At 39.1% G+C, this 16,195-nt stretch overlaps 1 protein-coding gene across 1 annotated transcript in view; it reads left to right on the top strand.

Moving 5' to 3' along the window:
* Positions 1 to 15,742, top strand: part of ZSWIM6 (zinc finger SWIM-type containing 6) — a 144,341-nt gene extending 128,599 nt beyond the window's left edge. The window contains exons 11-17 of the mRNA XM_077751431.1: positions 1,123 to 1,269; positions 2,728 to 2,988; positions 6,783 to 6,918; positions 10,074 to 10,231; positions 10,836 to 10,999; positions 12,734 to 12,815; positions 14,608 to 15,742. Of these exons, the coding sequence (XP_077607557.1) occupies positions 1,123 to 1,269; positions 2,728 to 2,988; positions 6,783 to 6,918; positions 10,074 to 10,231; positions 10,836 to 10,999; positions 12,734 to 12,815; positions 14,608 to 15,470 (1,811 nt within the window). The 3' untranslated portion in view covers positions 15,471 to 15,742. The remainder of the gene's footprint in view (positions 1 to 1,122; positions 1,270 to 2,727; positions 2,989 to 6,782; positions 6,919 to 10,073; positions 10,232 to 10,835; positions 11,000 to 12,733; positions 12,816 to 14,607) is intronic.
* The last annotated feature ends 453 nt before the right edge of the window (positions 15,743 to 16,195 follow it).

The raw sequence follows: 16,195 nt of genomic DNA, 5'->3' as shown, positions 1-16,195 counted from the left end.
ATTTTTTTATCCCCATCAAACATATATTTTGTTGTTCCAAGAGTAATACTCCTATTTTTTTTTTAATACTGATAATGTATTTGAAAGCCAATGATAGAAACTAAAGGGAAGGACCCTTCCAAGGAATATAGGACCCAAATTCTATAAATTTTCATATATCATGCCAGGCAGTGCTTTGTTTTATGTACTGATAGTTGATAGTCCAAAACCAGAAGACTTCTAAAGGACTGTTGGATCCATGGAATGGTTCTTCAGCTATTTATAAAAAATCAGCTTTTTTTCTTAGCTATTTTAACTTGTATATAGATTTCATTATACTTTCCTTTAAGAAGGAACTACTGTTATTTGGAACTACTCTTATTTTTTACTTAGTAAACACTTGGATGTAAAATACTGCATATTTTACAACAAGGGACATATCTTAAAATATTTACAGCTTTTTTCTCGAGACTTTCATTTAACGTAAGAACTTGAAAGTGCTACCATTCTGTTAAGAAAATGCAAAGGATATGTTTCATCTAAATTGTGTTCTCTTCTGATGTAGTTCCCCTTTGTGGCAGAGCTCCTCTCTTCAGTGGCTTACAGAGATCCATGATAACGAGGTCTTTCTTAGGTGCTTGGGGAGTAATTAAATGATACCCATGGGGAAGTCCAAGTCGGACCCAGGTTACCATGCCTCCCTAGTCTCCCTTGTAGGTGACCCAGTAAACCTTGACTCTGATGTATCTTCTTAATATAGTTATCCAGTATAATGCCAGGGAGACTTCTTAGTCCTCTCTAATCCCATTCTTGGGGAAGTAAGGGAAATTGTTCCTCACTTCTCAGGTACAAATTTGGAATTCATTTTTCCTCATACAACATAATTTAATAGTGTGAGTGGTAATGTTAACCCAGTACCTTGGACACATGGGGCTGTCCTCGAAAGTTGGCACCATCTATATTGATTTACTGATAAACTTTGAGAACACAAAATAGCTCATACGTTGGGGATTGTGTGTATGATGTTTTTGTAATTAAAAAGGGATTGCCAGTTGAATTCAGTACTAATTTGTTAGGATGCCACTATTAAAAGCCTTTCTTCCTCTACTTGTCTCCATCCTTCAATTTTCTTTTCTGACACAGAGCTACCCCATAAAAGCATCACCTCGATAACCAATCTGGAGGGCTGGGTTGGACACCCCCTGGACCCTGTGGGCACTCTTTTTAGCAGCCTTATGGAAGCCTGCCGAATCGATGATGAAAGCTTCTCGGGGTTCTCCGATTTTGCAGGTAACACTGTTGGCATTGTCTCCTGTGCTTTTTTCCCCGTAAACCCTGAGTGGCATTGGTCATTGTTCCTCACCACAGTTGGTTTTGTGAATCTATACAGTTAATAGTACTTAACGGTTAGCAAGGGAACCAGGAAATGGGCATTCCCATGCTTTTATGGAAGGCTTTACACTGAGAAAAGTCTTCGAATCCACAGTTGGGCACATGTGTTAAGAACCTTAAAAATACTTGTTTTCTTCTAGCCAGTGATTCTGCATCTAAGAATTTATCTGCATTTATGACAATTTTCCAGCATTAAGATTTAAAATAAAGATGTAGATCTGAGCATTTAGAAGTAGAAATTTAGTTGCTTTTTAAATTTGTTTTTGTCTTACAAGTTACTTGTCCCTTAAATGGGTTGTAGTCTACTTTAAAAGGATTATCTAATGTCACTAAAAGTGTTTTAGATCACACGTTATTTTATTTTATTATTAAGTTTATTTATTTATTTTGAGAGAGAGAATGTGCACGTGCTTGAACTCACAAACCCGTAAGATCATGACCTGAGCCAGAGTCAGATGCTTAACCGACTGAGCCACCCAGACATCCTTACATCACACATTCCTTTAAAGCATGCTTTGAGACCTTTCTCTGGCCTCTTTAGACTTAAAATCATCCTTAAAACAACTGCCTGTGGGCTATGGACAGAAGTGTGGCAGGGAGGGAGTCCTGTCCCTTTCATGCTCTCATGAGTGGATGAACTCAGAGGATTAATGATATCGCCTCTCCATAATTCCCCCGGTGGATTCACCTTCATGGATTATGGGTGCCCCAGGCTCTGGCAAGACGGTGAAAGCTAGCACTTTGAATTCACTTTCCTTGGGAGTTTGATGGGTGAAGTTGGTTAAAATTTCTCATAGAAATACTTCAGCAAGGATAAGAGAATGCTCAAAGAATCGTTTCTCTTGATAACTGATGACTCTTTGATAACAGAAAGAGTTATCTTTGATAACAGAAAGGACCTTGAAATTGGGTTAGTATGTTGTGTTCTCTTTCTTCATTAAATTTCAGCATTGTGATAACACTTTAGAAACTTTTTTTTAAATGCCAGGCTTGAGAGAGTTGGTAACTATTGCAGTCATGATATAATTTTACTCTTGTTTAAGTAAAGATGTTTTTTTTCCCCCATTCTTAAGTATTCTTAGGATCTCTTCTTAGATTTCTAGGGTTGTTTGGTGATTGATTTTCAGTGGGAAGAAAATATTTGTAGTATTCTGTCCCCTACATATCTAGTCATTCATGGTCATTTTTTAAAAGATCCTAGAAAACTATGCACTTTAATGTAAGAGACATATTCTCTGGCTTTCTTGGAATAAAGTCAACAATTGATACAACAGCACTAGTAAAATAAATATTTAAACCCATCAGTACCTGCAGAAGTAGTATGTGAACTCTGATTTCTTTTGTGACATTTTGCAGAGAATATGGGACAGTGCAAGTCTCTGGAATACCAGCACCTCCCTGCACACAGATTCTTAGAAGAAGGGGAATCCTATTTAACACTAGCTGTGGAAGTTGCCCTGATAGGGCTGGGACAGCAGCGTATCATGCCTGACGGGCTGTACACACAAGAGAAGGTTTGCCGAAATGAGGAGCAGCTCATTTCCAAGCTTCAGGAAATTGAATTGGATGACACACTGGTGAAAATTTTTCGCAAGCAAGCAGTCTTCCTATTAGAAGGTAGTGTGATAAAGAAGTTTTCTGCTTGTTCTGCCAATTTTATTGAGGCACTAAGCTTTCTTATGTTGGGAAAGTGGTTTTTATGCTTTCAGTGTGGAAGTTATTCTGATTGGTATGGCCATAGAGCGTCACAGGAATGTTTACTATCCAGAAAGTAGTATCACTTAATCAAAAAGTACCTGTGTCCCGTTGTGTGTCATTTGATATAAGTGGTAGTGGGATATAGCCTGTTAGAAGTGAGCCCCCTTTAATGCCACAAGCTTTGGAAAGGACTGTTGCTATTTAGTCTATGTTGTTACTGAGATAAATGTTAAATTTGATATTTGGCGACTTCTTGCTGGTAGCCATGTACGTATTTACTTGATCAAGTAAATAATGAAATGGAAATTCATTGGCATTCCTCTGAACTATTGTTACGGCTTTTACATGACATCTGGGTTTTGAATATGTCATTTTACACGTGCTAGCAAAGGACTGAAGGCTCCAGGAATGAATTTCCACTGTGCTAATTATTTCAGAGAATTCATTAGGCATAGATTCACCAAGTTCAAAGTTTCATGGACTCTCTAAGGCAAAGTCTAATTCTCTTCTTGTAAGTTCAAGAGCTAAATAAGAAATTTTGGCTGGCATTATTTTTAAAAAGTGGGTTTTTTTCCCTAAAAAAGAGTAAGTATAATTTGTATACTAGCCTAATCTTTTATGCAAATTTAGGTGATGCCTACTAGGTAAAATTGCTTCTATACCTTAAGTACATGGGTACTTACTGTGGGATTCTCTGTGATTGTACTTATTGTGGGATTCTCTGTGATTGATCAAGTGTGATGTTTTCATCGTATATTCAGAACGGTTGCATACGGGGAAAGGATTTAGAGAAAATAGCATTTCACAACCTCTTTTATTTGTCCAAAGCTAATGATCTCTTTGAAAGAAAATCCTTTATCAAATATATTATAGTATTATACATTTGTGTGTTTTAGAAGTGTATTTCGAAGGGAAAATGTTCTTAATAACAAGTATAATTTTGGTAAAATTCCTTATAATTTTTTTGAAGCACTCCTTTGACTTTTTTTTTCTTCTAAAGATTAAAAAAAAGCCTATCTTGGCAAATTTCAGGTGATCTTCATTCTTTCATTACTGTTTTTAGTTCCCTCCTGTTGAATTCCTTTTGATATAAGCAGTACCATTAGCCACGAACTTTTATGCTGTCATCAGCTCTTAGTAACTGACTTCTGATTTCCATTATACTGAAGGACAGGAAGAGAATGTGTGCTTTTTAGAGTTGATAGTGTCTGATATCTGTTTATCATTTGCCTTTTTAATTGTCTCCATGTTCATTACTCATGAATGTTTTAAAACTTTTTCTTAGCTTTTGATTAGTGCATCTCTCCCCATTAAACATTTTTTTAAGAACTGTACCTGATAAGGAGCGCTGTTGATTCATCGCAGCCTCCTTTCCTTTCCCCATCCTGCTAGGACTGTAAAGAATGGGTAATGCAGTACAGGAAGCAGTCCAAGGGGAAGCCCAAGGACCATGTCTGTAAACGTCTGAAAATAAGCTCTCCATGACTGAGTTGACTGCACTGGGACATCCAGTTCTTCATGTATTTACACTCTGTAAATTTCAGGGGCAAAATAGTTAGCAGATGCTAACTATTCTGAAATAAAATCTGCTAACTTTTCTGCAAAAGAAGAAGCAGTAACCCTGTATTGTTGCTGTGTGTTAGTCACTTTTGACCACAATGCAGTATTGGCACATTGGACCCATTGATGTAATGGTAAAGGACTTTTGGGAGTTCAGGGATTACACTCATTGTTCATCTACAAGTAATTCTGAATAATCTACTGAATATTTTTATTGTTGAGAGGTGTCATAACAAGAAGTGTTGATTATGCATCCTGTGTGGTTTGGCATGGCATGAAAAGGCAACTTGGCAATTTAAGGGAAACATTGAAAGGAAATGGAGGAGAAATGAAGAAAATGGATAGTCTACAAATTTGCTATAACTAGGCGTTAAGTAAAACAGAGTTAGTGTCTTAGTGTGCCTGGGCTGCCATAACAAAATACTGCAGAGCGCGTGGCTTAAACAATAGAAATTTCTCACAGTGCTGGAGGCTGGGAAGTCTAGGATCAAAGTGCTCAGACAGTTAAATTTCTGGTGAGCTGTCTCTTCTTGTCTTGTAAATGTCTGTCTTCTCCTTGTGCTCTCACAAGGCAGAGGGGTAGAAAGAGATAGAGAACTCTTTGATATCTGTTCTTATAAGGACCCTAAGCCTATTGGATCAGGGCCATACCCTATGAACCCTTTTAACTTTCATTACCTCTGTAAAGGCCTTATCTCCCAAGTATAGTCACCTTGGGAGTTGGGGCTTCTGCATATGAATGGGGTGGGGTATATACACATTCAGTCCATAATAATAATTTAAATAATTTGACCTCAATGGTTAAACTAAATGCAGAACTATACTGCTATATCAACTTTTGCAAAATCTTTTTAAATGTCTTAAAGGTAAAAAGAAGGGCCATAGATTTGGTAAAATTAGAAATCTAGGATGGATTTTAGTTTGCCTAGGTAAAAAAGCAAATTTTTATGAAAATACGATTTTCAAAATCCTTAAATAATGAGTAATTCAAAAATACTAACCAAAAAATACTGAAATGTTAAAAATACTCTCTTTTATCTTTAATGTATCACGCTCCTACTCAGTGCCCGCTTCCAGCCCTTCTCACCATTTCTTGTGAGCTGCCATTTCTTGCATTCGAAACTCTTCGCGAGACTGATTTTTCTTATGGAAAACAAATGTATTATGTCCTTTGAGCAGTAGTGTCATGGTTCATAATTCTAGAAATCATGAAACATATGTTACCCAAAGGTGACATGGAAACTAATTTATTAAACACTTTACAGTAACTGAACCTCAAAGTACCTAAGTGGAAAGTAGTTGAACTAACCACTGTGGTTTCCTTTCAAAATTTATTTTAAAATTTGGTATTGCCTTTCTTAGGGCAGCATTCAGAGGGCTCACAGGGGAAGTTAGCTCTGCCACCATGCCTGTCATAACTTACTAAGAAATGAGTTTTGACAGCTTAAATGTGATTTTACTTTTGAAATTGGTCTTTTGGAGCCCTCAAAGTAGTAGATTTCCAGTTACTTTCATTTTTTTTTCTTTTGCCTGTGGTGAGTATCAAATGGGTTACTATTCTTTTGTTACTAATCGCTTTTCGAGAATTAATACCTATTTCTGCTTATTAGAAGCCACCATGTTTAAAGTCCTTGCATAGGGATTTGTGATTTAGAGACCTCCCTTGAGGCAGAGCACTCTTTTCTGGAAACCTGGCTTGTCCCTGCCCACAAGACGGGTGGGGTCCGGGGGTAGCTTTATAGTTCAGCTTCACAGTCATCTGTCCGTTTGCAAATCTGGATGCTCAGATGTCACACATTGAGAACGGATGGCTCTTGAATTCAGTGAGATCTTATGCTTCAGACGATTTCTTTCTCTGAAGCAGTTATAATATGAAAAAGCTCTGCCCTTCAGTTCTGTGATTTCTCATTTTCACTATGGTACAGTTAGTTGGGGGACTGCTCCTGAAGTGATTGGATACTGGATACTACACCCTGTGGAATCATTTTTTACTAAGAATTGTATTTCTTTCTACTATGTCACTTTGATTACATTCTTGTCTAGATTAGCTTGTGTGTGTCATAACGTTACATAAAAATTTTTAAAAATATACTTTACAAGAAGTCTTAGTTCCTTTTTTTGGAATGTAAAATGTGTATGCTCTCTTCCCACAGCCGGACCATATAGTGGTTTAGGCGAAATAATCCATCGGGAGAGCGTTCCAATGCACACATTTGCCAAGTATCTCTTCACCTCTCTCCTACCTCATGATGCTGAATTGGCATACAAAATTGCACTGAGAGCAATGCGGTACGTATTCACAGCCCGATTGGGCAGAGGCAATCCACATTCCCCACTGGGGAAAAATGGCTGTTAACTGACTTCTCATTCATTCGTATTTCTTGTAGGCAGCAGAAAAGCTAAAGAAACTATTTATGCTTCTTGGATTGTTGTAGCGGTGGTTTGCTTGTTGGTTTGTTTGGCTTTTTATTTTACAGTAAAGGAAAAATTGTCTCCTAGGCCGCTGTCATCCTTGCGCTCGTGGTGGCTTTTTCTTAACTTTCCTTGAAGCTGGAGAACGATATTAGGCCAAGTTTAATCACAAGGGAACAAGAGTTGAAACCTTCCTTAAATAGTTCATTGCTTTGAAAAAAATTAGATTTTGAAACAGTTGTAAATAATAAATATACTTGACTAAATGTAGTAACTGGGGAGCCTTTCACATCTGTTGCATCAATAGTGCAGGAAGGCCCTAGTATCACTGAAACCCCTTTGTGCTTGCTTGGACGGGATAAGAGAGGATGAGACCCAGTAGCCAGGGCTGAAGGCATCACTATTAGGCATCTTGTAGGACCTGCTCTCCTCAGTCTGACTACTTCCATCTCCTCCCCAGCCCTCCCTTCCATAAATAATAATTAGATTATGTTGTTCTCTGCCACTGACCTTTCTATTTTCACTTTCCTTTTTGTTTTATTTTTAAAAATTTTTTTTAGAGTGCATGAGAGGGGTAGAGGGAGAGAGAGAATCCCAAGCAGGCTCCACACAGCACAGAGCCCAACACAGGGCTGTCTTCCACCACCCTGGAATCATGAACTGAGGCCAAATCAAGAGTCAGATGCTCAATTCTTGAGCTGCTCAGGTGCCCCTTCACTTTCCTTTTTAAAGTCTGTTCACCAAATATATTTACCATTTTTACCATGAATTTGTCTAGGTGAATGTTTTTTTAATGAATTTAAGCTTATATTTTTTTAATCTTATATGTTGCCTATTAAATGTTAAGGACCTGAAAGGCATATCTACCTCTCTTAAAACATGAATTTTTCCTTTTTTAAATATTAAAGCACTCCTGTTTTAAAGTGCAGATTAGACTCAGTTGTAGTCACCAAAGAAAGACAGACCATGTACACACCTAAGAGCTTGAGGTGCCGGAGAGTAATTTGATCCCATAGAATGTTTTCATCAAAGTTTCTGTGTCTGCCACCATTGTAGTAGCTTCGAAAGAAATTCTTGCCTTTATGCGAGTAGCTTATATCTTTCAGGAGGCCTCTTTTTTATGCAGTGAGAATGTGTGTGTGTGTGCGTGTGCGCGTGTGCATGTGTGCGCGCGCATGCATGCGTGCATATGTACCTACCTGTGTGTCTTTGTGTACTGAGTCTCACGTCTTTTAACTTGGCATTCTTTCCTTGGTGCCACAAAATATCTTTAACCTGTCAGAGAAACTTTGTTAAGTTCTTTCTTGTCTAATTTTTAAAATACCACCAGATCAATTAACTCACATAAGCAAAAATCCCCCCACCAAATTACTTTATACCCCTTGGTTTCTATTTTAGGGCACAGTTTTGTATGTTTCTATTCCCATTTTTGGAAGCTGAAATAGAAGTTGTCAGACGAAGACAGATGCTTAGCTCTGTGCTTCCATAAATCTTAAGAATTTTGTTCCTGTTTGAAAGGGAAGAGTGCTAATGTTGTATGATTGCTATGACCCCTGTAAAGTTTAGGAGTAAAATAAAAAGTTGCCTTATGATTCTAGCTTTGGGGAAAGTATCTGTCAGGTGGAAGGGCTTGCTTTGTAACACTCAGAAACTCACTTAGGTTTGTCCTTGGTTGCTGCCAAGGCAGTTTGTTTATGGGGATATTAGTAGGGCGCTGGGGGATTGTTTTCCACCTCCTTTCTTCTCCTTGCCACTAGTCCTGCTCAAGGACTGCTGTGGAAGGGAGGTAGTGTCACCTACTAAAGCCTCTCAAGGCAGCCAGGGCAACAGGGGAAGAAGAGACCTATAGCTTACTTGCTTCATCTTTCTGGAAGTGAGGGAAGGGTGGGAGATCTGGAAAAGGGTGTTTTTAGCACTCATTTTCTCATCCTTTTAGGTATGTTGACTAGTTTCCTCTATAGCAACTCTGGAAAGATCAGCTATGAACACAGGGACATTCAGGGTTTTTTGAAAAGTTAAATAACAACTCCACCAAAATTGTTATTACTTAATAGGTTACCTTGCCACTCTTTAATGATCATATCCCTTTGTCCCCAGATAAAAGGAAATGAAAGTGAGGCATTTGACTTACCAGAGCAGTAACTGCTCTTGGGTGAGGCCCCAAGGCCAGCCTCATACCCTCTGGTCTTCAGCTCTTATTCCATAGTCCCTAACACTGGTATACCTGAAATAAGGTCAGCATTTTGATGATTGTAAAGGAATAATTGCTATCGTAGCTACTCTGCTTATCTCTTTGGTACTTCTATTTGAAAGAGATTGCTAAGCATGTGCTTTGTTTTCAATAATTGTTCTTTATTTGTCAACATACTCTTAATCAAACATAGATTGATTGGAATGAGAGATCATACTGAATTTATGCAAGACTGTCAAAGGACAAATGCTTGGTTCATTTGCATTCCTCATCTCTGATAGGACTGTTAGAACATATTCTAACTACAAATTCCTGAAGTAATAACGAACTAATTCTGCAGGAGGTATGAATTTATGGAAAGGAGGTCATTTTTGTTTAACCTCCCCTCTTATGTTGTATTTTAATGAGTTAGCTTATCCATTCCAGCTATCCACTGATCCCTGACTGTTGCAATCTCAGTCTTAAATGTTCACCTGACTATGCGTTTCTGTTGATTTGTATTTTTTTAATGAGCGATAAGATTCAAAAATTTTAAAGTAGGTAAACATCAAGCCTCATGTTTCAGATCTCTTCATGGCTGTGTATCTTAATTTTCTTGAATAATTGCAGTTTTTTGAATGATACTAAGGAAAAGAAATCTGTTAAGTTTGCTAATAGGCAATTAACAAGGTGACTTTGGCATCCAGATAGCAGAGTGTAGCTGTACCAGCTCTTCTTGCACCAAGGACCCGAACAGTTTCTCCCAGCATCTACCCACTCATCTGCTTTCTGACCAGACCCTGTGTCCAAGGTGATGGACTGGAACTAACTGGGAGACACCTGCCTTGTCTTCTCATTGCAGGTTACTAGTATTGGAATCTACTGCTCCAACTGGAGACCTCACCCGCCCACACCATATTGCGTCAGTTGTCCCCAACCGGTATCCTCGCTGGTTCACCCTAAGCCACATAGAATCCCAGCAGTGTGAGCTCGCATCCACCATGCTAACTGCAGCCAAAGGTATTGGATTGTCCGGAGACTTCATGATTAAGTAGTTTGCCTTTTTATTTAAAGGGTCGCGTTTTCTCTCCAGCTCTCAGTAGCGGTGCTAATGTCCAGTTGTAAGGACATTAGCTTATAAGGTAAAACAGGTGTTACTCACTTGAGCCTGACGGTTTCCTCTTTTAATTGCATCGTTAAAGGTGCTGCTGGCAGAGTTCAGGTTTAGTGTCATGGCATGTAAATGTGGTTCAGGTCCAGAGGCAGATTAAAATGTTAGGCGATGTATTTTTTTGCTCCCTGGTATATTCACCAAAACTATGTAAGTAGGAATGAAGGAGGGCTTTTACTATCTCATGTTCATTCTGGTTAATACATGTTTTTACCACTGAGGATGTGTCTCCGGGTATCTTTTCTGTGAAGCAGGATACATAGGCATGTAACTCTGGGACACTTAGTTGTAGTGACATCTGTGCCATATGTGACCATTTCAGGTAAATTAACTTGTGCATTCTGTTTTGTTTCCTTTTTTCCCTCCCTCTTGTGTATGTGTATGTGTGTGGTTGTATGATTTCTTTTGTTTGTTTTGTTTTGCTTTGGTTTGGTTTTCCCATGTTCGTTGCAGGCGACGTTCGGAGGCTGGAAACAGTATTAGAATCCATCCAGAAAAACATTCACTCCTCATCCCACATCTTCAAGCTTGCCCAGGATGCATTCAAAATAGCAACTCTCATGGACAGTTTGCCAGACATCACTCTTTTGAAAGTGTCTCTGGAGCTGGGCCTGCAGGTACATGACTGGTTGTCTTTCCTGGGGCACCAAGAACTGCTAAGTAAAGGCATCATCTTAGGGTTGTTTCTGTTTGGATATTTTAGTGCAGGCAAATGACCCTTCAGTGCACAAAACTGTTAGACTTTAGGAGAGCACTGTACTTCAGAGCTGTGGTCATTGCCAGCTGAACCATACTGCTGCCTGAGGTGTGGGGACTGTCCTTTTAGAAGTCCTGTATGTGTCTTTCAGTAAAAAAAAAAAAAAAAGTCATTTTCTGAATTACAGCCTTAACACCGCTCTTTTTCCTTTAATGAATGGAGGAGATTGTTGCTAGTAAGAGACTGAAGTAAAACTATCGTGTATAATAAAGAATCATTTGTGGGAGTTAAATTTTTAGAGGCAGTATGAAGTTTTATTGATGTTTGCATTTTCATAATAGATGAGCAGTTCCAGCTCCTTTTTATAATCCTGAGAAAATTAGGTAAAGGAGGAATGATTGGGCCAGGGTCCAGTTCCAGCTTTCTGGCAGGCTTTCTTAGTCATACAAGTGGATGTTTGCTTCCTTACTGTCTAAAAACAGTTACAGTGTAAACCAGGAACTGAAAAGTTTATATTTTGATCTGTCTCAGGGAATTTCTATTTACTTTTTTTTTTTTTTTACCATTAAAAGCATTGAATGGGATTGTTACCTAATTACCTTAATTACGTATGGGGAATAGAATGTCCTGATCAGATGATTAATCCGGATTTTTAGTTATGGAGTCTCCTTAGGATGATGAATAAAGTTTAAAGAATTAGATTACAGGAAGATACTATACAGTATAGTACTGTATAAGTAGAGGGTAGAGAGGATTGCATTTAGGCTATACAATGACATTTTAGAAGTTTCATTTCAAAAATAAATTTGTGCTATTTGGCTTATTTTGGTTATCATTTGCCTCTTTAAGGTATGATGCAGGAAGAACCAGTAATACAAGCTTTCTGGTTATTTGGAATTCTGGCAGGTTTTTTTGAATAAATGGTATATTACGGAGCCCTTAGTCCCTGCCTTATTCTTTATAGGACCCAAGAAGGAATATCACAGTGCCTTTCTAAGGCCTGAGGCATGCCATTTGCCTGATGTTCTATATCTTCAAGAATGGGGGAAGTAGGAAAAGGTGGATAAATTTATTTTAGGATCTTATTAGAAAGTAAAAAACAAAATCAGATGACTAATGATGCCAAAAAATAATTTCTTTCCATGTACTTGGGATTATCTTCTTGATCACCAGAAAAAAAGAACAACCAGATTTTGAAGGAGTAACTAAAAGGATTATTTTAAAATACGTGTTTGCCAACTGAGGGTTCCTAGTCAGGATTAGGTCATGAGGAGCCTCAGAAATCTGGAACCAGAGAATATGTGAAAGCTGTGGAGGAGATGGGGGCATGGACTCTGCTTAATGCTGCAGTCCAGCCCTCTGATTTTGCAGATGAGAAATATGATAATTGAACAACTTGCCCAGGATGGTGCATCTGGTCATTCGGCCCATTTGGAGTAGAATGTGGGCCTCCGGCTTTCTAGGCAGGGTCAAGGCCAGTTAGGGAAGCCATGGTCGAATCTAAATGGATATGCAGAGCTTTGCTCTAAATGTGGCTCTCCATCCTCCTGGTCATAGGGAATACTACTAGTTTATACCTTGGGATGAATTATTTCCTTTTTCCATTGACTTAGGGTAATCTTCTGAAATAATTTGTTATCCTCTGTTTATATAGGTTATGCGAATGACACTGTCCACCTTAAATTGGCGACGGCGGGAGATGGTGAGGTGGCTGGTGACGTGTGCTACTGAAGTGGGTAGGTAAACTCTGGAGGAGGAGCTTTCCCAGGTGCCTCCTGGTTGGATTTAACTCCTCATTTACACATACAAGAATGTTTTCCCCCTTTTACCTTGATTTCTCGAAGGCTCCTTGCTGCTTCTAGCAACGCACAGTCTTCCTTCTTCCAACCGCTGCCCCCAGCCTTTAGTTATACTATTCCTCTTCTCAACAATCACATTTGTGGGGCTTCACACTCTTGTTTAAAATTGAATAAGTCACTAGGCAAATGCTTTTTGTTCATTTCTGTCATTCTTAAGGTGCTTTTAGTAACTTTTTGTGATAATCAGGCCTGTGGTTTGTTTTTTTAATTTTTAATTTTTATTTATTTTGAGTGAGATTAAGAGTGAGTGGGGAAAGGGCAGAGAGTGAGGGAGAGGGAGAATCTCAAGCAGGCTCCATGGTGCCAGCACAGCCCGATGTGGGGCTCGAATTCATGAACTGTGAGATCATTATCAGGTTTGTAGTTTTATATTAAAGAGTTCTAGAGTGAATCCTTGGTAGGCTGGAAACCACATTTGAAACTACTGAGACTGTCGGTTAGTGGTTCAGTCCATTTTAATTAAAATAATATAAACTTAATCTCGTTGTGCTGAGATTTTTCTTTATCATCTGAGGGCATATGTCGTCGTATCTGGCAGATAAATGACTACTGAGTGTGGGTTAGGTAAGCTTGCACGTATGTGAAAGCTAGCCCTAAGAAGATCCTCCTGATTGCCCATAATCTGCAGTTTGTAAGACCATCAACCAACCATTCCCCCTCTGTAGCAGTAAATCAGTACTAAGGAAAATTACATTTCCAGTAGGAATGCCAACAAACAAAATGGTGGCTGCTTTAAATAAGTGTTGGTTAAATTGTCCATCTTCCTGTTTGCATCAAAAAAGGGTATATACACCTCTTGCTGAGAGGGCACTGCCACCTGAGTGTTTAGACATTGTAAAATCATTCTTTTTTTTTTCTTTTATTAATCTCCATGGTTTGTTACTTTGGAAAAAAGGGAACTGATCTCAGTATAAAATTTATATCATTAAATCGTTGAGCTGCTTTAGTGAAGCAGTACAAAAATAATACCGGTTGGAGAACTGTTAATACAACTTCCGTACCCCTGCACCAAGGTATATACCTACTTCTCTTTGAGTTTTAGTACCTTCTCTTTAAATCACTCACAGTTAGCCTTTCCTGTGGCTCAAGCCACGTTGGGTCTCTGCACTTACGATGCTTATTTTATAAAGGTCTTGTCAGTCATTCCAGTATCTGAGTCACCTGTAGGTCTGCTTCTGTTGGCTTTTTTCTCTTGATGGTGGGTCCTATTTTTCTGCTGCTTTGTGGGTCTTAATCATTTTGTATTGTGTGTGCTTTAAACTACATACAAACACATATCCCCCATAAAAAACTCTTTGCTTTTGGTGACAGTTGTCATTTTTTCTGACTCAGATTCTGTAGTGGATAACTGACAGGAGGCCCCAGTGAACTAGAACTCAATTAGCAAAAAGCCATTTTCTGAAATGGCAAGCAGCTCAGTGCAAATACCAGCCAGCGAGGAAGTTTATTAGGGGAAGTTTATGTTTCCTTTAGGTATTTCACCAAATAATAATCTGTCATAACCTTATTCTAAAAGGTTGCACCCACATACGTTACCTTCCAGGATTTCATGGCCTAGCTCATGTCCTGTGATGGTTCACCATGTAAACATTGAGTATTAGGTGGAAATAAGGCAAGACCTCTGGGCAGCCTCCTCGTCAGTAATAGGGCTTCTCTGTGTTCCTTGAAGGTGTTTATGCCCTGGACAGCATCATGCAGAGCTGGTTTACGCTCTTTACTCCCACCGAGGCCACAAGCATAGTTGCAACGACCGTGATGTCCAACAGCACCATCGTTCGCCTCCACCTGGACTGCCACCAGCAGGAAAAGCTGGCCAGCAGTGCCCGGACACTTGCATTGCAGTGTGCCATGAAGGACCCTCAGAACTGTGCCCTCTCCGCGCTGACCCTGTGCGAAAAGGATCACATAGCTTTTGAGACAGCGTACCAAATTGTTCTCGACGCTGCTACAACCGGCATGAGCTACACCCAGCTCTTTACAATAGCACGGTACATGGAGCACCGCGGGTACCCCATGAGGGCCTACAAGCTGGCCACTCTGGCCATGACCCATCTCAACCTGAGCTACAATCAGGACACACACCCTGCCATTAATGACGTTTTGTGGGCCTGTGCGCTCAGCCACTCCCTTGGTAAAAACGAGCTTGCAGCTATAATACCTCTGGTGGTCAAGAGTGTCAAGTGTGCAACGGTACTGTCAGACATTTTGCGCAGATGCACTCTGACCACTCCTGGCATGGTGGGACTTCACGGAAGGAGGAACTCTGGTAAGCTCATGTCACTGGACAAAGCCCCCTTGAGGCAGCTCTTGGATGCCACAATCGGGGCCTACATCAACACGACACACTCGAGACTCACACACATCAGTCCTCGGCACTATAGTGAGTTTATAGAGTTCCTCAGCAAGGCCCGAGAGACCTTCTTAATGGCGCATGATGGACACATTCAGTTTACACAGTTTATCGACAACCTGAAACAAATCTACAAAGGCAAAAAGAAACTGATGATGTTGGTTCGGGAGAGGTTTGGTTGATAGAACTTGTATGAATGGGGGTGGGGGGTGGGAAGGGAGGGATGGTTTGTTTTTACTTGAGCCTGCCTTTGTACCCTTTTTAACTTAAAGAACAGAGCCACACCGGTATTATATGTGTATAGTTATATTGCGTTTGCAGACTAAATTGTCATGTTGTGAAAGTTTGTGTGTTTTTTAATTTTTTTCCCTTTTTCTTACTTTTTTTCTTTCCTTTTATTTTATTATAATTTTTATTTTTTTTTTTCGGTTTTGTATGAGAGAGAGGTTAAAAAGGTTTGGTTTACACTGAGTATATGTTGTCAAGTGGCGNTGAAATGGCTTTAAAAACCAAACAAAACACCTCCATCCTGTGATAAGTACCTCGAATGGATTCAGCTTTACTCCTTTGTAACTCATCTTTACATTTTCAGCATATTTAAACAAACCAACAAAATGAAATACTAATAGTTAAAAGGCTGACCCACGTGGCTTTGCAGTGCTGTTCGTCCGGAAGCATGGCACACGATGCTTGTGCATGTGGAAACTTAGCGACTGTCAACATACATTCTCAGGGATTTATCAAAAAAAAAAAAATTAAAAAAAGAATGAGAGCATTTATTGTACTGTATATATATTATAGTATATGTCTGAATATTGAAAATATAACATGAACTAATTTATAAAAAATATTCTATGTAATGCAAAATACTTGAAGCTGCAGTAGCTTGGTTTTAAACAAAAACAAA

This window comes from Crocuta crocuta, unplaced genomic scaffold (genome assembly GCF_008692635.1).
Source record: "Crocuta crocuta isolate KB4526 unplaced genomic scaffold, BGI_CrCroc_1.0 scaffold91-1, whole genome shotgun sequence".
Taxonomy (NCBI): Eukaryota; Metazoa; Chordata; class Mammalia; order Carnivora; family Hyaenidae; genus Crocuta; species Crocuta crocuta.
The sequence above is the reverse complement of the archived record's forward strand: the minus strand, read 5'-3'. Positions and strand labels throughout refer to the sequence as shown.